Here is a 25,264-nt window from a genome sequence, read left to right as displayed (position 1 = left end):
CATGGAGGAATTTCTGGTGTTTTCATTTTCACCCTGTTATTAGTATCCGGCTCCTGTGTACTAGTATTACTGGAGTCTCATTTGGCTGCGTCACATCCTATATAAACCTGTTTTTCAGAAAAAAAACCTTGGAATTTCTGGGTGAAAGGGATCCCAAAAATATTGGCAGAAAGATTTTTTTACCACAATATCTATTATGAAAATGAAAGATGGATTTAAATTTCAACACAGAACTTAAAATTACACTCCTGAAACCTAAAAGAAAAAAGAAATACAGTTATTGATGTCATAAGTTAGAAGTATTTTGTTTCCCCAATTTCTTGCATGGACATGATCACTAATTTAAATATAAACATTACTAGGTATAGTTTTTCTTGGTGTTTTTTCTTTGGGTTCCCCCCCACCCTCCTGCCCCTTGATCAACATTTTCCTACATAGTTGTTTCTAAGTTATTGAGTGTAATAAAATGGACTCTCCACTGATAATATGGTTGGAAATCAGGATTTTAATCAGCTATTAATATTGTAAGACAGATTTAAAGGGCTTTTGAAATTGAAGTCAAAACAATAATAGGTTTAAATGATTAAAAGGAATTAAGAAAGGCAGGAAAGTCCAAAGCCTGTTAATCACCAGACTGTGGAAAACTATGATCATTTAATAGGGTCAGCCCTATCACTCTGGACTTAAGCATATACTAGTGGCCTTGTCAAAACACTTCTAAATTTTTAGCTCACTAGTTTATAGTTAAGACATCTAAACCATTCTGGTATACAGCTAAAGAAAAATGTTTTCTCAGGAATAATTTTTTAAATATCTGACCACAAGCACCTTTTTAAAAGCGGTACACACTCTGTACTTTTCTTTGGAAATTGGTACTCTGAATTCTGTACTCATTACACTCGTAGAAATATACTTGGTTGACCTTTAGTAACTTCATCAAGGAATAAAATATTAATTCAATTTGTGCAGAACTGTAGGCAGTTCTGCTCATAGACTGAACTCCTTAACATATTCTTTTAATATTATTCCTTTGAGCCTTCAACATTTAAATCCTTTCTTTAGTCATACCAGTCATTTTGCATTGTTTCTGTTCCCAAATCATAATGTAGCCTTTACATACCCATTTTCTTCAACCAGAAATAAACATTGGTTTGTAGTTGAATTCATTTTGATTATAAACACAAACCAGCTTTCAATCTTGCATTAAAGTTTCATTTGCATAAAAACTTCCCCAAAAAGCCAACAAAAGTAACATGTACATAATCCAAACAGTAATAAACTGAAGGGTTCCTGTTCTCTTCCTAGTTATCCACAATTACTTGCTATTATCACTTTAAAATTTATTGTTCGGACCAACTTGTACCAGTTCTACAACGCATCCTGTCAGCGCTAGTACTGAAAATACCCAAATACATTGTTGCTGCATAAGGAGCTCTGCTTTGAGAAGAAAATTGTAACAAAACATCATTCAGGGAAGGCAGAGTAGTGTGGTTGTTGAGATTCTCCTGCCTAGATTTATAGATTATTTTAATGATTTCTTCTAAATAAAGACCTTCTGTATGCCATATATGAATAGCACTGCTAGCTACTCAGCTGAGCTTCTGTCCTAGTTTTAGCTGGGATATAGATTAACTTTCCTCCTAGTAGCTGGTATAGTGCTGTGTTTTGGATTTAATGTGAGAATAATGCTGATACTCTGATGTTTTAGTTGTTGCTAAGCAGTGCTTATACCAAGTCAAGGACTTCTCAACTTCCCATGCTCTGCCAGCAAGAAGCTACACAAGAAGCTGGGAGGAAACACAGCCAGGACAGCTGACCCAAACTGGCCAAAGGGCTATTCCATACCGAATGACGTCACGCTCAGTATATAAACTGTGGGGAGTTGGCCGGGGGGCAGCGATCGCAGCTCGGGGACTGGCTGGGCGTCAGTCAGCGGGTAGTGAGCAGTCGCATCACTTGTTTTTCCTGGGGTTTGTTCCTCTCTCTTTTTGTTGTTTTCCTTTCCATTACAATTTATTATTATTATTATCAAGTTATTTCAATCATTAAACTGTCTTTATCTGAACCCACCAGTTTTCTTACTTTTACCCTTCCGATTCTCCCCCCCTTCGCACTGGAGGGGTGGGGGCGCAAGCAAGCAGCTGTGTGGTGCTTAGTTGCTGGCTGGGGTTAAAACCACAACAGCTTCTTTATGCTTGAGAAGAAATCCTTCATCATTTCTTCTAAGGAGAAGGCAGACTTGTAAAGCAATGTGCTTTACGTGTCAGGATGAAGTTCAATAGGCTCTACTTCTACAATAAAATACAGGTTAATACTTTAGACAAACTAACAAAGGCAGTAACATTACACCGTTGCAAACATAAAACAGCAGCGTTAGGCTCCATCAACATGCAATACATTTTGTAACAGAATTACAACTTTGACCCCATGCTAGATCTGTTCTGTCTCTATCTCTAAAAAGAAAAAATGAAAACATTTTCTAATACAACTATTTTAATATCTCTAGTACAAAGAAAGAAATGTCACATCAATAAAAATCAATTAAGACACAGCAAAAGACAATTATTCTCCAGTGAAGAACTCAAACCACAAAGTCAGCCCAGAATATTACTTTTAAGCAAGAAAATCCTCCAAAAGGAGGATACTGGAAGTGCTGAGGCTGTACTGAATCTTGATTGACCTTAAATACTTTACTGTCTTAAAAATGCTAGGAATTGACCTAGCATCATTCATAGGGACACAAAGAAAAAGATTGGTGTATCATAATTAATGCAAAATGCACTGCTCCATTTAGAAATCATGAGGAAACTAACAGCGAGTCTTACATACCAGTTAAAACTTTTTCTTATTTATTTAAAAAAATATAGTTTAAGATTTATTCCATTTTCCTTTTTCACAACTTTATGGAAGTCTTTGTTTGTGACAGGCTAGGCAAAATTCCATACTATTACTGCAACCTAAACGAGTCTTCATGCTGCCTAAAAGCTAGATCTCTTCCATCATCTCTTATCTGCATCTGAGCACTTGTTACAGGACAGTTCAGCTTACAGAAACTTAAACAGAGAATTGTCAGGGAGTTCATGTGCCTTAATTTGCCTTCTCTAAAACTGATTTTTAACACTGACTAGAGCAAACAGCAAGCTACAGACAAGCGTTGCAGCTACTGTGAAATTCCAGCCATACTGAAAGAATGTATACAAGCCACTACAGGCACCAGCTTTATTGGAAAAAAGTAGCATGTGGAAAATGGCAGAGAGGTTTCTTTACTGCACTGAAAATTTTAATTTCATCCTAAAAACCGAAGGAGCAACGCCAAGATGGAGATTCAGGGACGAGCTCTTGAGAGATAAACTCCTTGCTCTGCTACCCACTAGAGGATCAGACATACTGAGAACAGCAATTACTGCTTCTGGGAAGCACTGTTCCTCCCTTTTGCCTCTAGCCATAGCTACTGTTTTGTATCTTAACCCTTCACCCACAGTGGTAGCTGCAACATCAAGCCCAGACATCCAAGGATCTGGCAGAGGAAAAAAGGACTGAGGTATTTGGACAGTTCCTGCCATTTACAGCCCAAAAGAGCTTCCCGCTTCGGCTGAATAACAGTTTCATCCCAGGGCTGGTTGTAGAAAAAGGTGTTTTGAGCATTTCTAATTTTGTGAGTCAGCAAAAATTTGAAATTTAAAATATCCTATTTTCTAAAGTTGCCAGGCCTCTTTTATTAACTTTTTACCCCAATTTACATATAAAACTTGAAATGTCCTACTTTTGAAAACAAGTCAGCTACACCTCAGATGTTCTTAGCTAAAGCAGGAATCTGTAGTTGGTGCTTTCAAAACAATGAAAAGCTAGCAATTACTAAGCAACTTAGTCATCTTAATTAAGTTGGTATTTGAATGGTGGAATATGTTGATACAACTCTACAGTTTGCCTTAGCTTATATATGCTAGCCATGTCCCTAGTACAAAAGCTGCTAAAGAAAGAAGTCAGGGATTTTGCACAGGCTAACTTCTGCAATGGGGGTAAGATTAGGGGTTTGGTTTTTTTTTTTCCCTTAAGTAAAGAAGATAGCTAATTCCCAGCCCACAACCCTCTGAAATGTGATTTCCAACAACTCCAAGCTTGTGGAATTGCAATCTTGATTAAAAATACTACAGACATTGAAACTGAAACCATATCTAATCAAGGTACACATCCAAACACTTTACCTAATGTAGACCAACTAACAGTTGCATTCTGTTTAGTACTGCTGTACTTAACATCACAAGCACAATTCAAAACCAAAATAGCTTCAGTGAAATACACTGGAACACACTCTTGAAAAAATGAAGTTATAGCAATCAGATTTGGGGGAAGGTCTTCAATCTCTTTCCCACACACCAACTTTACAAAAAAAAGTTCCCAAGAGACACATGAAATTCTGGAACACTTCGCCTCTTCTACTGGAAGGCCAGGGAAATACAAATATTAGAAAATAAAAGATTTACATTGTAACTACAGTTCTTGTCTTGAAAAAGAACAGATAAGCTATGCTAGCTTGAAGCCACATAAAAAACACGGGGATTGAAATATCTGCATCACCATGTACCATTTTTGTTTTTCTGTTGACTTTAATATCCATAGTTGAGGCTGCATGTCACCTTTACTTGGAGGGGTCAGGCACTGAATTTGGTCATAGTTTCCTTTCTCATGAGGGAAGATGACTGTATGCTTCCTGACTAGAGCGATAGCATAATTTTTACAGTGATCTTTATCGCCTATCTTCCTACCAGCGGAAAGCTCCTGTTGCCTAAAAGGAATAAGAACCAGCTTCAACACTAAATAAGTAGCCTTAATAAGGATTGAAAAAATGTCCATGGTAATATTTGTATTTCTATAACTTCTTGCTACTGTTCACTTGTTACAGCTTGTCATATTAGGCAGTCGTATGCTCCCCTTTACACTTTGTAATGTGCATCTAAGATTCTTGCACTGAAACTCAATCACTTCTGCTGTCACTTCACAACAAGGGAAAAAATGCAAGAAAAAAAATCACTGGAGCAAGCTGGAAAAATAATCACCCAAAATTGTTTCGCCACAGCTCCCTAGTCTTCGTCTGATAATAAGACAGACATAAAACCACAAGTTTAAAGTAGAACTAAAAAATGAAGATAATTTGCATGTTAAAATTAATTCATGCAGCTTGCAAAGACACAGAGCTTTTCTGAGTGCAATGTTTGAGTTGTCCTAAAAGATATAGCATTGCTTTATAGGATTTAGCACAGGTTCAAAATAAGACTCTAATGGCATAGCAGGACAAACAGCACTAAGATCTACACCAGTGACTGATGAACTCATCATTGAATCTTATTATAATAATTAAAAAAAAAACCCATACAACACTTTCACTGAAATATTCTACTACCCTATTAAAGGGGGGGAAATCAAGGGTTTGTGAAATGAAAGACCTTTGTCCCCCGCTCTGCATTTAATCTGAACTTATGATAGAACTGCAGGCTTCATGACATCCTGAAGTCCACAACACAGACCTGGTCTCCAGTAACTTGGAGTACTGATGGTTCTGCCCTGACAAAAATAAAGTAAAATAGCTCTCAAACAGCTGGTTTACCCTTCTCCAGCCCTTGACTAAGGGAAAAAAAGAACACCAGTAATTAAGAGGAAGACAGGCTGCCTCTGCCCTCTCCCTGTGGCTACAGCAGAGACCACAGGTCCAACACTCCAGAAAGGAACAGGACAAGAAGAGGCAAAGCACAGAGCAAGCCTGGACATGGGTACATGACGCAGAGAACAAGCATAGTATCAGGCATCAACAGCAGCATAAGCACCTCATAACTTAGGTTACAGTTAACAGTAACACTGATGTAGTATTTGCACATTGTTCAGGAATAGCCTGATCAAATAGCAAGTTACTAAAAAGAAATGTTAAAAATTAGTATTTCATTTCAAGGGAAGGACAAAATCCCTTTCATCTTGATACACATAACTTGGGAAGAAAAGCTATTGAGATTGCAAATTGCCTGACCTGAATGAAGCAAAATCAATCAAGTAGTAATGAGCATTATAATTTACTTAAACTAAAGTTTTTAAAAAGCTGAAGGTATTCCAATCACTTCAAAAATGCAATCATGAAAAAGTTGTATTTTCTAAGAAATGACAAATCAATTTCATCTACAGTAAAAAAACTGAGAATGTGACAAATAATTGTTAATTTTTGACTGGACTTGTGTATTCTTCAATTCACGAGTGATCAAACTATTTCACTATATTAGTATAGTAACTAGAAAAAAAAATTCTAGCCTTTCCTATGCTGTTGGAAATCTTGGGCTGGAAAAGCAGGATGAGAATGGAAACAATATTAAAATTGCATCTTATTACCCTGTAATTAAAAAGAATTACTTCAACCATACCCAGAACATGAATCACAATTTTTATCTACTGTATCCTAAATTAAAAAAAAAAAAAAAAAATCAATCTTGTACTTGTGCAATCAGGAAACTCTAAGATGAAAAGTTTTTCAGTATAAACAGCAAGTACCACTTCCAAAGAGAAAGTTTTAACGTCTGGTTTTGGATCAACTCCAGTTCTCTACTAAGAAACCCAGCTTTTTCCATCAAAGACATCTTCAGCACGGGTCTTTTCATTTCATATTATTGCCTAGTTAAAAACAGAGACACTTAATTCATAGACCTCTTTCACTTAAAGTTCCTTGTTTGCATTGAGGAGGCAAATGGAACCCAGTATTTCATCATTCCCTTGTAATGCAACTCCCAAAGTTTTGTTAAACAAATTTTTACTTGGGAGTGAAGGGAAAACACAGATAAGGGGTGGGTGGGTGGGGGGGTGTGTGTCAGTCCATCATGAGTCTCAAGGTTATTCTAAAGAAAACAATTCAAGAACTAGACATGTTCTATTGACATGTATTAAATTAGCAAGTTTTCTGAAGAAATGGAAAACTAAATTATCAGGCTTGTAGAAAGCTCTAATTATGTTGTCAGGAATGCTACCAAATTTATAGGCATATTAGTACTGAGAGGACCTTTTTAAGACAGCCATCATTACCCTAAGTTTTTGCAAGCAAACACTTAAGTTTTTTTATAATTTACCAGGAGTCAGATGATGCAATTTGGCCTAACAGTTTCAATAATGTTTTATGGTCAGACCCTGAGATAAGCTAAGAGATACAACTCAAAACACAAGGTAATAATTAAGAACCCTCAGCTGTTCAGCTTCTCTGCCAAATGAGCCAATGCAGCAGATACTTTTAGTAGCAGTCTTTGACAAGGGTTAATGAAACAATGGAACATTATATAGCAAACTCTCTTCCAAAAAGAAAAAAAAAAAAAGCAGGTAACTTTTCAGGGACAACAAGTTTTAAAGTTACTACTATGTACTTTCCATACATTCAGCACTGTATAGACAGATAACACAATGCCCAACTCAAAGCAATAAAAAAACCCCATTAACCTGTCCCAGAGGGCTGATGAGGCACAAAAAGTCAAAGTAAACACATTAGTGAAACTGAAAAAGATGTAAGTCTGGAGGTTTTTTCTCCCACTTAACTCTGGCAGCAAAGTCCAAATCTGCAGCTTGTGCATTCTTTCATCCTGCAACCTCCTAGTACAGAATCACCACTTGTCTTTCTCAGCCTTCAAGCTCACTCCAGCATGTGTTTTTGGGGAAGGGCTTGTTTTGCATTGAAGCCTTAGGACTGTGTTGAAACCTGAGTTTGGTGAACAAAGAATCACTTCTGATTGTGTAAAAGCTATTTAGACCCTTAGCCACTTTGTGAGAGTTAACTGCATGAGTGGTGTTTTGATTTTTTTGCTATGGTAAGTTACAGAGGCTTCTGTTAGATACAAGCAAAGGTAACAAACTGAAATTGTTGAGAATGACACGTGGCAGAATGGCTAAAACCACAGCTATACAGACCAACCTGTATTTAAGGCATGTAAGCAGATGTTTTTCATTTCAGCTGCTTCTGAAACTTTTTCTTAATTTATAATCCAAATTCCCATGAGTGGAAAAAAAGATCAAATATGTACATCTTCACTTCCATCATAGCAAGCACTAAAACAGCCTCAAACAATAAAGTTTAATTTACCAGATGTCAACATTGCTCCATTAGTAAAGTTTATGCTTAACTAATCCATCACCCTCCCACACTACTCTGCAGTGAGGAAAGGTAGAGAATGACCAAGCATCTTGGGACCTCCAGTAATGACCCAACCACTTTCAAGGCTGCAGACAAGTTGATAGTACACTGCAGGAGATCCATACCCATACTTGTGAAATTATAGATCAAAAAGCATTTCTTCCTTCAGTGTGATGATATTTCCTTTTCATACATTAACCATCACCACCACTCCAAAACACAAACGCACTTCACAGACCCCATTCATTCTTCCTCTCCCATTTCTTCAAACCTGTTTTTCCAGTGAAGAGTAAAAAGAATATAAACCCATTTCTTGGTTTACAGATAGTTTGTATTTACAACAGTGTCACAGAGAAGGCAGGGAAGAGAACCAAGGAGCAGATGATACAGGGCATGAAAGCTATTAAAAACTACAGATCTTTGCTGAGCACGTTCAATGAACTTATACAAAGATTGCCATAGACCCTGATTTTAAGGAGGGAAAGAAAAAAAAACCCACACACAAGGAGAAAGAGACTTGGCTGATTTGACAACTGATAAGTAAATCAAATAGCAACTTGTAATCCTGGACAATGATGGTGATCAAATAATCAGTCCAGAGATGACAAATACAATGGAATTTGACATCCAGACTAGTAAACATACCTCACTTCATGAGATCATGGCACTCTGGTGAAGAGCCCAGAAAATAGAGTGAAAGAAAGCAAGAAGCATCTTTAACCTTGATGTGAGAAATAGGACATATATCATAATTTCCCCTGTATCTCCACTCCTTTTTAAAAGCATGGGCTGAAAGATATTTGCATGCTTATACAGGTGCTGGCAATTACAAATATTATCCTCACCTTCCCACTGGCTAATTAGGGAAGATACAAGGTTTTCACATATTTAGAAGTTCCAAGACTACCATAATTATTCTGTCAACATTAATTTGTCAATAATGATTCTCTCCACCTTCTCAATTCCTGCAGTCATAGACCCAAATGTTGGACAACAGCAAGAGAAGATTTGTCCATTCTGTGAACACATGCTTCTCAACCACTGGATGTGCACTTGAGGTGACACATAATGATCAGATCTCTCTAATATATGTAGTGTAGATTAAGTGATTTTTAAATGCCTGTTACAGATTCAGTAGGTAAAGGAATCATTCCTGTTAAATGCCACAGGTAGAACCGAGTACACCAAAAGTTTTAATGAATACCTGTTAGCAAAGTTACTTTCACAGATTAGCACACCTATAGTTAGCAATTCACACACAAAGCATCAATCCTTTTTCTATTCTTTCCCCTCCCACCCATAAAAAGCTGCTCTTTGAGCAAGTATCTATATCCTAGAAAAATTAAACAAAAATAAATACTGTAAGGTTATAGAGTTAATGCAAATTAAAAGGAGACCCCCCACAAAAAAAAGGCATTTCTGATACTCCCTTCATGCAGATACTTAGAAAAAACAAGGACATACAATGGATTATATTTACTTCAAGACTGCTCTCCAGCTCTGTAAACAGAAACTGAAGTGGGTTTGGATATCATCAGCTTTCAACAGTGCCATCAACATTGCTAGCAGTTTTTCAGATTGTCTCCCTAAAGAGAGAGAAGAAATGAGACCCAGAAAACATAACTACATGACAGAGGCCAAAGCTTGTCTGGCTCAGGTAATGCCAGACTGCTCATGTGGTCTGAAAAGCTCAGGCAGGCACAATGAAATTCTGTTGTGATATAAATTAAGACCACCTCTCCTAGAAATAGTCTAGGAAAGGCTTAAAGCTTTCCAAAACTTGTCAAGAGAGCAAAAGACTTTGGAGCCCAGATTAAACCAAAATCCACCTTGAAAGAAAGGCGATAGGACTGCGCTAGCAACCCAAGCCAAAAATACCTACCCAACCCTCCAATACTGCTCATTTCTTCAAACCAGTATTAGATGGATGGCAGCAGGCTGTTTCAAATCTACCGGGGTAGGACTGCATTACGTATTTATTTTCAGGTTTATTTATAACATGGATTGTAGGCCATTTAAATATTGTTAAAAGGACTACTTGAGATTTCCTACACAATCTTATGCTGTATCCATTTGCATTTTCTTAATAGAAGTTACAAAAATAATCTGGTTACAGGATTCATTTTAATACTCTCTCAGTTCATTGACAATATTTGTTGATTAAACTTGCAACATCAAGTCCTTTATTCTGAACAAAGGTATTTACTCTTAAAACTGGTTATACAAGAGAGAAGGATAAACTAACAGAAACAGTGAAAAAGTTAAATGTATAAAATTCTTATGGGTGTTTACCTAAACTCTTTTCTCATTTTACTAAGCTACCTTCTCAAGTCAGAGCCCAGCTGGCCTGATGGCCCCATTAAACATGCCCATCCAGTTGAAGAGGTGAGACACAGACTCCAGAGTTACTTGATCGCTGCCAAGATACCAAGAGCTGACACTATGTGGCTAGAGATGGATGCACATCTTGTTTGACAAGGAAAAAAAAAAAAAAAGAGAGACTAGGCTGGTATGATTGACAATTTCTCTGTCAAATGCTTCACAGTCCTGAAATATCTATGTTCTTGCACCTCCCTGCAGCATTTGAATAGATAACTTCATTCTAGCAGTTGTTCTGCAGCTAGGTTTGCTATTTTATCTCCCTTCACAAGCTGAGGAAGCATGGGATTTGATTCCCATTTCAGGAAGTATTGCAAAGGGTAGTTGGACTTAGAGCATAAACATGCTTGTCTGTTTGTTAAATGGACTACCATGCATACACTCACAAATAGGGAGCTAGAAACAAAATCAGGCATGTGTGAAGAAGGCAGACAAGCTTCTCAGTTTTCAGGTTATTACCAGAGCTACCATACTATCAGCAGGTCCCCTGTGAAACTGTTGTTGGAGAACTGCTTACTGCTTTAAATAATGCAATACCCCACAAAGGCATTTTGGCAGTAAAGAAACGCTCACAGAGCATATGCTGTTCCAGGAGATGATTTAACTTGTCTGACAGGACTCAAATTTGAGTACATAAGACTTCTATTTTTTTAAATTAAATAAATTCTGCAGAGCATATCAGGTCCAGTGAAAAGGACAATGCACTCTTGCAGGATTTCACTGCTGCAATATAGATCCCACCACCTCTTTTATGACAGCAATTTATATGGATCAGTTGGGGGGTATTGTTGGGCTGGGGGTGGGGACATAACTTGAAAACCAGTCTCTGAATGTAAGTAATTTCAGTAGAAACATAAGGCAGAGAATTACATCAGAATAATTTACTTTTTCAGAAATCGAGTCTATGTCTTGAGTATTCAAAATTCCAGATGTTTTTGAGATTGATACACTCTATTACATTCTTGTCTTTTGCCTCCAGCTTATAATATTCAGGCTCTCACTTAAACACACCTTTAGATAAAACTTGAGTGATAAAATATCCATTGCAAAACAAATTATTGCTATTATTAAAAGCTTCAGAACAAAAGATTTGTGGCTGACAGTACACATTCACAAATAAAAACTCTGCACCTGTTCTCTATTTGATGATGTGAAATTTATTCTTGATCCAGTATTCCCATTAATAACTAAAAGAACAACTAGAGAAAAAAATTAACACTTTAAAAATTAAACAAAGAATTGTGAGCACTCTGAAAGATTAAATCAACTTACTGATCACTTGTTCACAAGAGAAACAAAGTGGCACCAACAACTGGAAGAAAGTGAGCACATGCAGAAGGATTTAAAAGAGCAACTATACTTTCCACCTGTTGAAAAGACACATCTCTAAGCTCATCAGAGAACGAATAAGCTTAATGCCTACAGCAACACATAAACAGCAGTTCAGCAATATGGTTATATGGATGGTAGCATAACAACTAGGCTTAAGCAAGATAACAGACCACATGATAAGAAGTGGTCCTATTCTTGACTGATAAATTAGAATATTAAAAAAAACAAAACCAAAAAAAAAAGGTACACTTGCACAACTTTCCTTGGTTTGTTACAGAAATGGCTTATTTGCCCCAAAGTCATCACTGAAGAAAGAAAAGAGCACTGTAATAGTACATCAAAAGTAGCATACAAATATTCATACAAGAGCTACCTACATCTTACTGACATTGATGATTGCTTCCAATTAAAGGCTAGCAAAGACAGCATGAAGAGATTAGAATAAATAATTGATAGAAAACAATACCAAAACCACATGAAAACACTGAAGTTTTTAATTGACACCACCACCACAGCTTCACGTAGCTAGAACAATCAAATGACTGATACAATTTTGGCTTCTTTCAGCATAAGGCCAGAATCCCACATAGATCGGCACAAACTTAGCATTACACAAGGAGGTAGTTCCCCGTTTATTTATAGGCATCATTCTGGAAACAAAACTGACATAAAGAAAAAAAAAGAAATTAAGACTTACTTGTCAAGGAAGTCCTTGTCCACAACTGCACAGATATCAAGCAGAGGATTTCCCATTCCAAACAGGACATTTTCACTGTAAGAGAATCAATTATTTCAAGTTAGCTTAGCGTTAGTTTACTGTTCCTAGTATAATACGTTGAAGACTTTTTTTATTAGAGAGAAAAGTTTTTCTTGAATACAGCTAAGGAACAAAGATACACATTTTGAACAGCGCAGTAGTCACATGGAGACCTGGCATATAGACAGTCAGTCAAATTTGAGTGAAATATCATCCTACAATATTCTTTGGTCAATACACAGACTGCAAGCAGTCAAGAATATATAAAGGTATATATCCTATCAAGCTATCATTCACTCAGATAAAGAATTAGAGCTGCATGCCACATTCTGTAGTTTTAAAGGATTGCACTCAGGTTGTAATACCAGATTATAGACAGAGGGAGCATCAGACCAGGTTATAAGAATTTCACTGAACAGACTTCATTGCTGGGTTTACTCTGCTACTGACCAATAATTAACAATTTAAGTCTGATTTAATCAACTGAAATTAAGAGACTATGGATTCTGCATTGTCAGCCATCTTAAACAGCGTAGCCATCTACTGATAATAATGTATGTACTTTTTAATCAATTTGAAATTCATCACCATGATTTCTGCCACATAAAAACAAGACATTAGAGATACTGTAAACAGCTGAAAGAGCTGGCTTTAACTTTTTTTTTTTAGATTCATTCAGAAACCATGTGTTACATTTTCCTGAATAGCATGTACTTGGGTGATAATGCAGTAATACCAAAGGATTAGATACATGCCCTAGTGTCAAGTAGGAGTGAATGCAGCTGTTCCCGAAGGCTGCCTAAAACTACATCCAAACCCATCACATTCCTTGCTAAGCTAACACCTGCTGCCTCCAACTGGCAAGGCAAGCCCTTGCTCTAGCCACTGAAGGTAGCTTCAGTATGACCTCCAAACACACCTCCTTCTTTACTACGTCTCTATCAAGTATTTGCAGAGAAAGTATATTCCCTGCCTCTCCATCCCCCAAAAAGTACTACTGTAACACTGCAGTTGGATCCGAAGTTTATCTGCAGTTTATCCAAAGCTGCGTAACATTGTCAGCTGAGTCTCAAAGAAAGTGCGTGAGTTTTCAATTTTTCTGGCCCATATAGAGCAAGAAAACATTTTAGAGACTCAACATCTGCCTATTAAATGATAGATTTCATTGATTTCTACTCAGCAGGGTAAGAAAAAGAATATAAAATAAGCAGAAAGGGGATGACATGGAACAATCTCATTAATTGTGTCCAACAGAGGTTGGAAACTCACTCACTTCATCTCACAACTGCTATGAAAAGCCCTTAGCTGACAAATATTTGTCAAATTTGAAGCTACTTGCCAAAAGTACACAGTCAAACTTCTTCCTCTTTACAATGCCACATCAGCCTCCATTAAATGCTAAATTCTGAAGTCCAGAAATGAAGAAGTAGAAAACATGATTAATAACCTTGATATTGAGACACAGCAAACCATACTTTAAGTATACTATTTTTTGTTGTAGCTTTAAAGACAGGCCTTTACAGCCCATTTCACTGTAATGAAAAGTGGAAGACACTGCTTTGTGAAGACAGAGCCAGAAATCCAGCTCAATCCTAACTGAGATAGGTAACATCTGCTTAGTAAAAACCTATGACTCACTAAATACTTTTGTCAGTGTGAAAAGAAGGATTGATTCTTCTAAATAGCATAACCATAAATTCTATCAAGTTAGAAGAAGAGGGAGAGACAGATGACAGTTAACGAGACATAAGGATGAAGGGGATTGAAGTTGGAGCCCCAAGACAAGACATTCTCTCAATTTTAAAAACTAAGTATTGCATCAGTAGTATTGCAGGACAATGAATGAACAAGTCAGAATTCTAAAAGTGCTGAATGCTATTTGTCCCAAACTGTATGCTCCTGTACTTGATGTTTAGCCAATTCTCACATTCCGTGAAATTCTACACATCAATAATTTTATACCTACACTTAAGAAAGAAATGCCTATCATGGACAACTTCTATACAAGACAAGTATCAGCACTTAAGTGTATGGTATGCCAGAAAACAGCAGCTGTACTTCAAAAACTCTCTGAAATACAGCTGACATGTTGAGGTCACTACCTATGAAGAAGTTGCCTTCTTCAACAGAAAAGCAAAATAGAAGCTACCAAATATTCAACAAGCTGCAGGCTGCAGAACATACTAGTCAATATACCTGATGCAGCACAAGAGCAACTTTGTACTGGTTTAGCATCCACAGAAGCTCTATCAAGCCAGTAACGTGCATACTAACTCCTAATATGTCATCAGCAGCAGGAACTAGCACTTTCAGTGCCATTTAATCCAGGCAGCTCTTTACATGACATACAAGAAGTCCTGTTCTATCCCCAACCCTTCTTTCTCCTACAGTATTTCACAATCATCCCTGTTCAAGTATTCCAGAGGCTGTATAGCAGGGTGCCATCTGGAATGGAAAGTTTTAAAAGCCAAGGTAGCTATCACTAGACTAAGTAAGCGTATGTTCAGAAACCCCCTGAAACTTCTGGGCAAACTCTCCCCAACTTCAGCATAGTTGTTTCTCACAACCAAATGGAGGATAGCAGAACTTAACAGCTTTTCAAACACATATCTTCGAGTACATTCAGTGTTTGATTTCTATGAAGAAAAGAGGTACACGGTTATAATACTCAACTTACTTTTGCAAATAATCTAAATACATAAGCTAATATATACTAATAGCTAGCCTTGTGTTTTCAATTAACATGTATTTCTATATTTTTGGTTGTTTCAGCTAGATGTTTGCATTAACTAAGTCCCAAGGTACTAGAAGTTCCATGCTTAAAACTAGATATTAACATTCTAAAGGAGAATGGAGAATTCCAAAGGCAAAAAGGAGAAAAATCCATACACTCCATTTGTACTGGAGACTGTAGTTGTGTCATTCCTTAACTGACACTGCATTTGGTAAAAATACCTTTTCGGGCAAAATGGGAACAGTCTAAACAATCTCTTTCCAAGTCACAAATTTTAAAAATTCAACAAGTTGAAGCAGACATTTAAGATCACCACTGTGATCAGCATTTTCTAGCACAAGTGTTGTGAACCACGATCTGGAAAGTCCAGTGTTTCTACTGTTAAAGAGAAACACTTGGCTGTGTAAATCCTTAGCATGTTCAACCTGATTAACCCAACATTGGCTATATTTCAGTGCAGTGCAAATCACCCTTCCCTTCTTGCGGGGCTGCAAAGTATCTGCACTGTTACACTATTGCAATTTTTTGTGGCACAACATGAGGTATAGCAGTTATTTAGCTACAGTTTACTCCTCTGAAAAAATAAAAATTAAAAAAAAAAATCACATATACTCTGTAAAGTCACATATTGTAAAAGCATAAAATTAAACATAATATTTAGGATCCTGGAGAATGCTAAATTTACACTTCTCCAGAGCAAGAAACTGAGATATTAAACTGTTACATTCTCACCAAGTTTAACACTTTCAGCAGTACATGTGAATTTTATTGGCCTTAAGTTTGCTGTTCAATCACACTGGACACCTGCATTGGTTAAAATTTCACAGATTATTTCCAACCAACTAGATGTAAAACATAGTGAGGAAGCAGCAATAGTTTCCTCAACTGTGAGATTTCACAATACATCGGTTATTTGGGAAAGACATCTCTGCAACAGACACAGAACAAACACTTATATACTCCACAGACTCCTTGACTCTCTCCAGTTCCTTCTCTTGCACAGGAGTACTGTATCTAATCATCTGAGAAGGATGTTCCTGCTTAACTCGACTAACCTATTGCAAAAGAGTAGTTGGCTCAGCTCTTCAAGAAACAAGTGACAACTCCTCCACCTGCATAAATTAAGGGCATATAATTGACTATACACTATCAGTATGTACGTGTGTCTGCGTGTATATATATGCATACACACAGAGTACATATATATGAACAGTATATATACTTTTTAAACTCTAAACTAAGAATAAGATGTTCATACAAATCTAAAACTTGTTTGGACACAGAAATACACTGTCCATCTAGCAGGCAAAACTACAGCAACAACAGTAGCTTACTTTACAGAAAGCTTGGATGTACACCACATTTGCATTCTAAACTCTTGACAACAAGCAATATATTTTATGAGTTTGTCATTTAACTTCAGAATAGATGAAGAGTGAGTTGTAATTACAAGTTCAAGCAGTGTAATTCATTAAATATAAATAAATCTTCACCTGCTAATTATGGCATTTTGTTTGGAGATTGCCAAGATAATTGATTCTTCACAAGTAGCCAGTGTTTCACATATTACTCTTACCACAAGTTGCAGAAGTAACAAAATGAAACCAAACTGGATGAAAACAAAACACAAAATCCAACCAAACAAAAAAAAACCCACATCGGTACTGAGCTACCCTTCAATCATTTTTAAGAAGTCAACAAAATTAACTGTAACTGAATGATCTGGAAAGCTGTGTCCAATATCATGGTTATATATTACTAATGCTCTGCTGTTGCAGGCATTTTTAAAAATATGGTCCTGTTTCAAGTCGGCTGCTGAACATTAATGGTACTGTGTCTAACTATCACACAGTATTGTTATCATCCCATGCTGCTGTGCACTTCAGTGGAAGAGCAACATCAAAATATCAGTGAAAGCATATACTGGCATAGAGCCAGAGGAATATTTTGAGCCTTTGGACACTGGCATGTCTTGCTTAAAAAAAATCCCATTATTTCTTAAAAAACATTTCATTTTTTTTCTTGTTAATTGCTGCAAAAATTCTCATCTACATAACAGTAACTAATAGTAAAGGAAGACAAGTCAAAAATTTCACCTTTTTTATTGCTCTATAACAGCCTTATACTACTGTGCAGCTATAATGTATACTTAATATTAAATTCTTATGCTAAGACATTTTACAGTCAGAAAGCCTTAATAAAACATGATTGGGACATTTGGGTGTCCCAATTGCACAACAGCCTGCTGTATGCCTAGTCTTCCATTTACAAATACAAGATATGGTTTCATAAGATGTAAAATGTTAGTATTTCTATAGGGTTTCATTATGCCCTTAAAAGTAAGGCCAAACAGTGCACGTTCTAAGCCTGCATGTCCATTTCTGTCACAAAGGAACATAGTTAAACCCCATACAACACAAGACTTGAATTTATCAAAATTTATACATGTAGTTAAAACAAAACAGCAACAGTACCAGGTTCATAGCATTTGAATAGCTATAAGCTCTCGACAAAGAACATCCTTCTCTCATGCCACTTACCTATGCAACACAAGTATAAGTGAGTACGATGACATTTACTGTTAACCATAACTCGTCTGGCACTAAAAGTACCTCAGAACTATTATTCCATGATTCCAGAGTTCAGACAATTTCCCTTGCATCACTCGTCAGCAAATTACTTTAGCATATAGACCTGAAACATACAAGTAGCCTGTAGGACTGCTCACATGCTTTCCTTACTTAGGTCTTAAATAAAGGCAGTATTTGGCTAAGGAGTTACATGTTTCCATACTGAATTAGAAGAGTATCTTCAGTGAATATTTCATTCATTATGAAACTTTCGTAGTCTTCTAGTGACACATTCACAGGTTCCAACTTAGAAGCCAAGCCTAAAAGCCTTGGCCTTATGTAAGCAAGGCTGCCGCAGAAAAAAAAAGTTCCACTACTACCCAGCTCCTTACACAGCTGCACTAACTCCACAAGCTCCAATAGTGAGATAGTACTGCGATTTCGAAGAGTTACCTTCTGTACTCCCCGGTCAGAAACAGTGTGAAATCTGATACATTGAGTTTTGAGGGTGGAGAGAGGAGATGGGAGAGCTGCCTTGAATGATCATTGAACTTGGAGTCTGTTATTTTAGGCATTTCTTTAGCAACTGCAAGACTGATCAAAATAACTACATGATGAAGGTTACCAGTTCACTTCACAATACCACCCCATCCTAAGACAAAGTGTTTTAGGAAGCAAAACTGGTCATAACAACTCCTTTTGCTGAATATTAAAGGTTTGTCATTTTTCAGTTCTTGCTGATAAACTGACACCACCGCAGTTCCAACAGACTGCTAAGAGCCTAGTCTGTCGTTATTACCCTGCTTCTCATTATTTGGGATTCATTTAAAATTAGGTTCCAGCCATGGCACGCTACAGCGATACTTCAAGGTTCAATCGCGTCCCACGACATCCGTCCTCCCACCCCCACGGGTAGGACCCCGCCACGGAAGGTGGCCGCCCGCGCTCAGGCGCTACCTTTGACAGCGGCACCGCCGCAGAGCGACGCCGCCCGAAACCCCCGGCCGTGCCCCGGCCGCCGCCTCGCGGTTCACCTCAGGGAGCCCGGCCCAGTCCGGCGCATCGCTCCTCGGGGCTCTCGCCTGCGCAGGGGCGGGCGACCGCGCCGGGGCTAGCCGGACGGGCGAGCCGCTGGGGAACCGGCATCGCCCGACGCCGCCGCAAGCCTCCAGCCGGGGCGACCGTTGGCGGCGGTTGGCGACGCCGGCGCGCGCCCACCTGCCCGCCAGAAATAAACTCCGCGCGCCCAGGGAGCGGGTGACCCCGCAGCCGCGCGGGCGGCCCGCCGGGCTGAGGGGCCGGGAGGCAACCGGCACGGCTCTCCCTCCGCGCCCCGGGGTCGCGGGGCGGGGGCGTGCAGCCGCAAAACCAACTCGCGGCGGCGAGAGGGAAGGAGGGAGGAAAGGAGGGAGGAAGAGAGAGAACGAAGCCGCGCGACCCCGTACCCCAAAATTACACGGGTGGAGAAGGAGGGAAGAGCTGAGCTCCAGCGGAATACCGCACCGGGCGCCCCCGCCCCGCGAGCAGGAGCCCATCAGCGCCCGCCGCCCCCTCCCCCGGGGCGCCGGGCTGGGCTGCGGGAGTCGCGTCGGGGCTTAGCGTTACCTGAGGGTGGGCATGGCTCCCCGCCCGGCCGCCCGCGGCGGAGCCCCGCTGGCAGCAGCGGCGTCGTCTCTCCGCCCGGCGCCCGCCGGCAGCTGCGGCCACTGCGCGTACCGCCCCGCGCGCCGCCCGCCTCGGCCGCGACTGAGCCGCCGTCCACGGCTCGGCCGACCCACCCGCGCGCCACCGCCCCGCCCCGCCCGCCCGCGCGTCCCGCCATTGGCTGGGCGGCCGGCGGGGGCGGGCCCGGGCCTTCCGCGGCGGCGGAGGGGCGCGAGGAGCCCCGGGAAGAGGCAGCGGCGGCCTCGGGGCGCTGGCGACCAGCCCCGCGCCCCGGTTCGCAAGCTCACGGTACCGGGCGGCGCCGCGCGCCCCGGGGTCCCCGGCCGCCATCTTTGGTACGGGCAGAGAGCACGCGCCTCCCACCCCCCTCCTCCTCCTGTCACCTCTCTCCCCCAGCCCGAGGAGACAATTATGGTCGCCAGCGCTAATTAAAAAAAATGTTTAATCGAGGTATCGAAGAGGTGCGGAGTTCTACCGTACTGCCCACATTAAAGATGGCCAGCGGAGCCCCTGGCATCGCTGTCCCTCGGCTGTCACAGGGCCGTGGGGATTGCTGCGCTCCCAAGGGGACCCCAACCGCCCCCCGGCCGGGGCTGCTCCCCGCGCCAGCGGCCAGGCTCCCGCCCCGGGCGTCCGCCCGCCGGCCCAGGAACACTCGTCCTCCCCAGCCGCTGACAGACGCCCCCTCCGACACGCGATTTTCACACACTCGACAAGAACGCCTTTTCACTCTTTTTATTTGTGTGTGGGGTCAGACCTTAACGCCGCCTCAGGTGACCTTCTGTGGAGCCTTCCTCCTCGGCCACCACCGCCAGGCATCGGCACCCACAGCCAGCGAAGACCTCGTCCCTGCGCAACCGGGTGCTGGGGCAGGGCTGGCTAGCCGTGCGGATGCGGGCTCTCACTTTAGTTCCAGAGAGGAGATCTATTTTATCCCCGGGCTGCTGAAGCGCCTGGCAGCCACCTGTGGTATGCAGCTACCAGACGTTACTCTATCTTTCCAACCTGCCAGAGGGCAAGAGTGGAGACACCGATGAGATGCGGGCCTGTGTGCCACCGTTTGTGGGGAAAAAAGAGCAGCCCTTCGTTGCCTAACCTGTTTCTTGTCTGTCTGACATTCAAGCAGAACTGCCGTATCAGAAAGGAAAAGCATCGGTAAAGCCAGGTTCCTATTCTTCGCTCGTCCTACCCGCTTGCTCTTCATTTGGCTGTCAAAGTTACTGCTACCCCGTGCAGATTTGGCACTTATTTTGTTAACTTACCAGCACCAGAAAGACTGATTCATGAAACTGATGCCTGAGAGGTTGTTTTTGCCAAAAGTGAATCCCACGTTGTTCTGTTAAGTACTGCTGTGTCACCTCTAATTAAATATTTAAGCTTCCTAATCATGTGGTTATTGGCCTTAGTTTCCCTTCCTCTTCATCTACAAAATGGGAATATTGTACTCGAAAAAATTAAAGCCAAACTTTTCAACTATTTGCTGGTTTTGGAGTGTGTCAGAAGAGAAGATGCCAAAATTTGAGATGTTCATGATGCTCAAGAACCTATAGTGTCACTTGAAGGTAGCAGGAATATTTGTGTTCAATACCTGATGCAATATCAATACCTGATGCAAATTTCCTAGGTTCTCCAAACTGGACACTTAAAAATTAATCACCACCTACAAAATTCTCATTATTAAAGTGTGTCAGGGGTCTTGAAAAGTCAAACTAATTGGAGTGGAAAATACATCCATCCCCTTACTTTTGCAACACACAGTACAACAGGTCCCCAAATCCTGATGGCAGATTTTGAACTCTAATAAAATGTAAATACTATATTTGGATATATAATGGCTGTATCCTCTGATCCCTGTTGAGCAATACTTTATTCCTAGTTTAACAATTTCAGTGCCTAACAGCCAAACCTCTGTTTTGTAACTGAAAATAGGGGGTGGGAATCCTATCACAGGCAAATATAACAATAGTAGTAACACAGCTTGGTCTTGTTGGTCCCATCGCTGTATTTTAAATAATAAATCTATTTTTAAAAAATCACGATGTAGATTTCCTCATAAATAATTGCCTGGCTTTAACAAGCACACAAGAATATATAAAGGAAAATAGATATAATACATTAACATGATCTATATTTACAGTAATTTGCAACATACAACTGCATATTATGAATATGAAGCTACAGAGTCCAAATGAGGTGCCATCAATGTTTCTAACTTTTTACCAGTTCAGCAAGATAGGATCAAAAGGGTATTTTTCTAAAAAATTAAACAGCCTTTCATGAAATAGCACATATGACACCTCAACAGCATTCGTCAATAGCACTTTATAAAGTTCCAACTATTCCCAAGTGCCCAATCATCTCGCTTGTACTATCACATATGCACAGGTTCTACTGTTACTGACGTCTTCAAGGCATCACCTACCACTACAGGTTTTTTGGTCACTTGGCAGGGAAATTCTAGACATCCTGACACATAAGTGGAGCAACAGCAACCAGGGTATCCCTGGAAAAATGGTCATTTATCGCTTATAGTCATTCATAGATTAACTTTATGATGCTTGTGCCACAAGTTCGACTCATAGTCGCAGCACGTATGTGCTAGGCAGCCAGCCTGAGTTTGCTCAGCCTCCCTGATACCTTCCAAATTTGCTCTGCTTGTGTGGAGCAGCTGACCTGTGTCTTCACATGTGTTTTGGCTTCAGAAATCCCTGAGAGAAATAGGGAATTCACAGCTTTTGCATATAAAAATATAACACCTGACAGGGTCTAACCACAATTTCTCTCGACTGCTTCTGTTACTGTACAGTAAGGAAGATATCTTCATGACCATATGAGTTCCTCTACGTATGATGAACAATTATTCCTCAGGTGATTTCACTAAAATGCTTCCTTTCAAGCATGGTATGAATTAAAAGTGAACCGTTGCCCTACCTGATATAACAACAGGTAAGCATGTGAGAACTTTTAAAATTGCACTTTATTGAAGTAATCCATGAAACTATACATTTTATACATTTGTAACTTGTGTATCCAAGATATATGCAATCTAGGCTTTACCCTTGGACTAATGTGTTATGTTTTACTCCACAAATATTTGGTATAAATTGTCCAGTTTACAATACATAAAGTTCTCCATTAACCCCCATATTTCACTCAATTTCTTCAAAGTACAAAACTAAGGTTAATCTTAGATAAGCCGCCCACTCTTCTATCTTTGCAAGATAGAAGGATGATCTTTTACATAATAGCCTCAGCAGACATTATAAAATAGGACTAGCAAGCAGAAATTCTCTTTGTGGACTAGCAAGTCCACAAATTCTCTTTCAATAACAGCATTTTGCAGAGCTTGCACGTATTTTCTACTAGAACAGTGGTTGTTTTGAAAACTTTTCTACAGAGAGAATTTCATATTTTGCAACATAAAATAAGATGTATTTTTATCTTGCATGGATCTACTAGAAAAGTATTTAAAAGATTTTTTTATTATTATTTTAAAATTCCATAGCATAATCCCATTTCTTTTAATGCAGCTTCACAGACCATACAGCTGTAAGAGCAAAGGAAAATCTACAAATCTGCTAAGTCTTCATCATATTGCAGACAGCTACACTTTTTTCCTATCTTACTCTAGTCAAATAGCCTAGCCCTTGAGACAGTTACAACTGCTTTCTACCACTGAATGTAGAAGAAAAAAAAAAAAACCACAAAAATCTTTCACTGTAAATGAAATCCCAAGGTAGCATAAAGCCAGCAAGTAGCTTTATGTTACCATATCCTCCAAGCGTGGAACAGCTTTGACTGCGGTCAAACAATCATTACAAAAATTATTACAGTTCAAAATGGAGAAAATCCCTTTCCCTTCACTGAATTCAAAGTAATACCCAAAGACTTCTCTCCTTCACACAAAATGCTTTGATATTTATTATATAAATAATATTAGTATGTAAATTGAAATTATTTAAGAAGCAATTTATGTAAACAGAAAATGAACAGCCTTGAGAAAACATAGTGTTCACATTGTATCTGCAAGTTCAATTTACTTTTTTCAAGAAGATAAGGTTTTCCAACACATTGCCAGCAAATACTAACTAATGACCTTTAGATAGCAACCCATTCACTGCTTCTGAAACTGGTTTTCTGAAATACTTGTGTACCATGCCTGTGTAAGTAACTACTCAAATTCAATATCACAACCTTGAATCACAAGCCAGAGTTTTGCTTCAAACATTTCCACATAGAATATACCTCAGCAATAATAGAGTAAGCCAAGGTCTTGTTCTACAGAAAGCACATTTCACACTATTGCATTGACATTGTATTCAACTACATCCGTGTTCACTCATGCCTCCTTTCCGGGCATCTTCCTTGTCTGTTTATAAGTAATATGAGTAGATCCAATTAGATGAGTAATGAAACAAGCTGTTTCATTAGCTGAAAAAGAAGGAACTCGCAAATCTCGGAAAAATTCACAGGAACTTCAAGATTCATGATGAAATAGGCATATTTGCGCTGGCTCCCCTCCCACAGGTAATCAAGCATGCAAGCAGCTCTAGGGACAAGACTAGTCCTGTTGACTTCAGGGAGGCAGCACACAAGTCAGGTGTACTTTTCTGCAGGATATTAGTAAAGCCTATTATGTCTATACTCTCGTTCATCGGTATGACTCTCCTGCCAGGTGGGCTGCAGGCAACATCAGTAACAAAAGAAAGAGACACCGGCCACGCCCACGGTCCAGAGCAGAAAGAGCCTTCCCACGACCTCCTCTTTCCTCAGGTTACACACTCCTTCCCGTGAAGCAAGGAATTACTTTTAATTAAAAGGATGGAAACACCATAACAAGCTTCTCCAATACAAGAACACAAAAGTGTGGAAATACGACACACACTGTGAGAAATCCCGCAGGATTACATCAAAGGCCAGGTGAAGACACATGTCAATCTGAACAGTAATTAGAGAGTTACATATCTGAACAATGGAAACAAGGGCCTGAATGGTAAGAGCGAGGTATTTTCCATGCCGCAAGTCATTTCAGGTTTGGATATATTTCTGTCAACGCAGTTCTGAAGGGAAGGTTGCTGCTGTTATGTCCTAAATAAAGCAAAATTAGCAAAGCCTGTTGCTAGTGTCTTCAAAAGTATTTGTCTGCTTTTTACATGGATCTAAATATCCATCTGAGGAAAAAGTCTATTGCTTTTATTCTTCTGGGAGCAAACACAGCAAGGTGCTAGAGTCTCAGATCTTTCTTTGTACTAAGAGGCCATTAAGAGTACTGACATGGAAAAAGTTACCTGTATTTGCAGATATGAGAAACTAGAAAGTGAGAAAAGTATAAGCCATGAAGGCAGAAACTGAAATGAATACAAATGGGGAGCGAGGTGAAATTAAAAAAAAAAAAAAAAAAGAGATAATAAAAGAGAAAGAAAAACGATTTACTAAATTCTAACTGAAAGCTTTGTCACAGCTAATTTAAAATATTCAGAATCTTCTTTCATTTGTAGAGAGCTGATGAAGGAATAAGCTAAATTAAAAGCCAGCTTATTAAGAAAATTGAAAATGCATGAAATTAGCAATATTTTTTACAGTCTCCAGTATCAAGCTGTCTAAAATCTAGTGGAACAGTAATAACAAAGGACTGCTTTTGATAATAATTACCCACAGAGTGTCTGATAATTTATTCT

The 25,264-nt window shown here is 39.5% G+C and overlaps 1 protein-coding gene across 4 annotated transcripts in view; it reads right to left on the bottom strand.

Moving 5' to 3' along the window:
- ADK (adenosine kinase) overlaps positions 1 to 25,264 on the bottom strand; it is a 299,685-nt gene that overhangs the window by 270,960 nt on the left and 3,461 nt on the right. For 2 of the 4 annotated variants that reach the window (XM_075505130.1, XM_075505131.1), the window contains exon 2: positions 12,558 to 12,632. In XM_075505130.1, the coding sequence (XP_075361245.1) occupies positions 12,558 to 12,632 (75 nt within the window). Of the gene's footprint in view, positions 1 to 12,557; positions 12,633 to 19,526; positions 19,686 to 25,264 lie in introns of those variants that run through there. The other 2 variants (XM_075505132.1, XM_075505133.1) reach the window with 2 other exon arrangements.

This window comes from Mycteria americana, chromosome 6, assembly GCF_035582795.1.
Source record: "Mycteria americana isolate JAX WOST 10 ecotype Jacksonville Zoo and Gardens chromosome 6, USCA_MyAme_1.0, whole genome shotgun sequence".
NCBI lineage: Eukaryota > Metazoa > Chordata > Aves > Ciconiiformes > Ciconiidae > Mycteria > Mycteria americana.
This window is presented reverse-complemented; position numbering and strand designations above follow the sequence as displayed.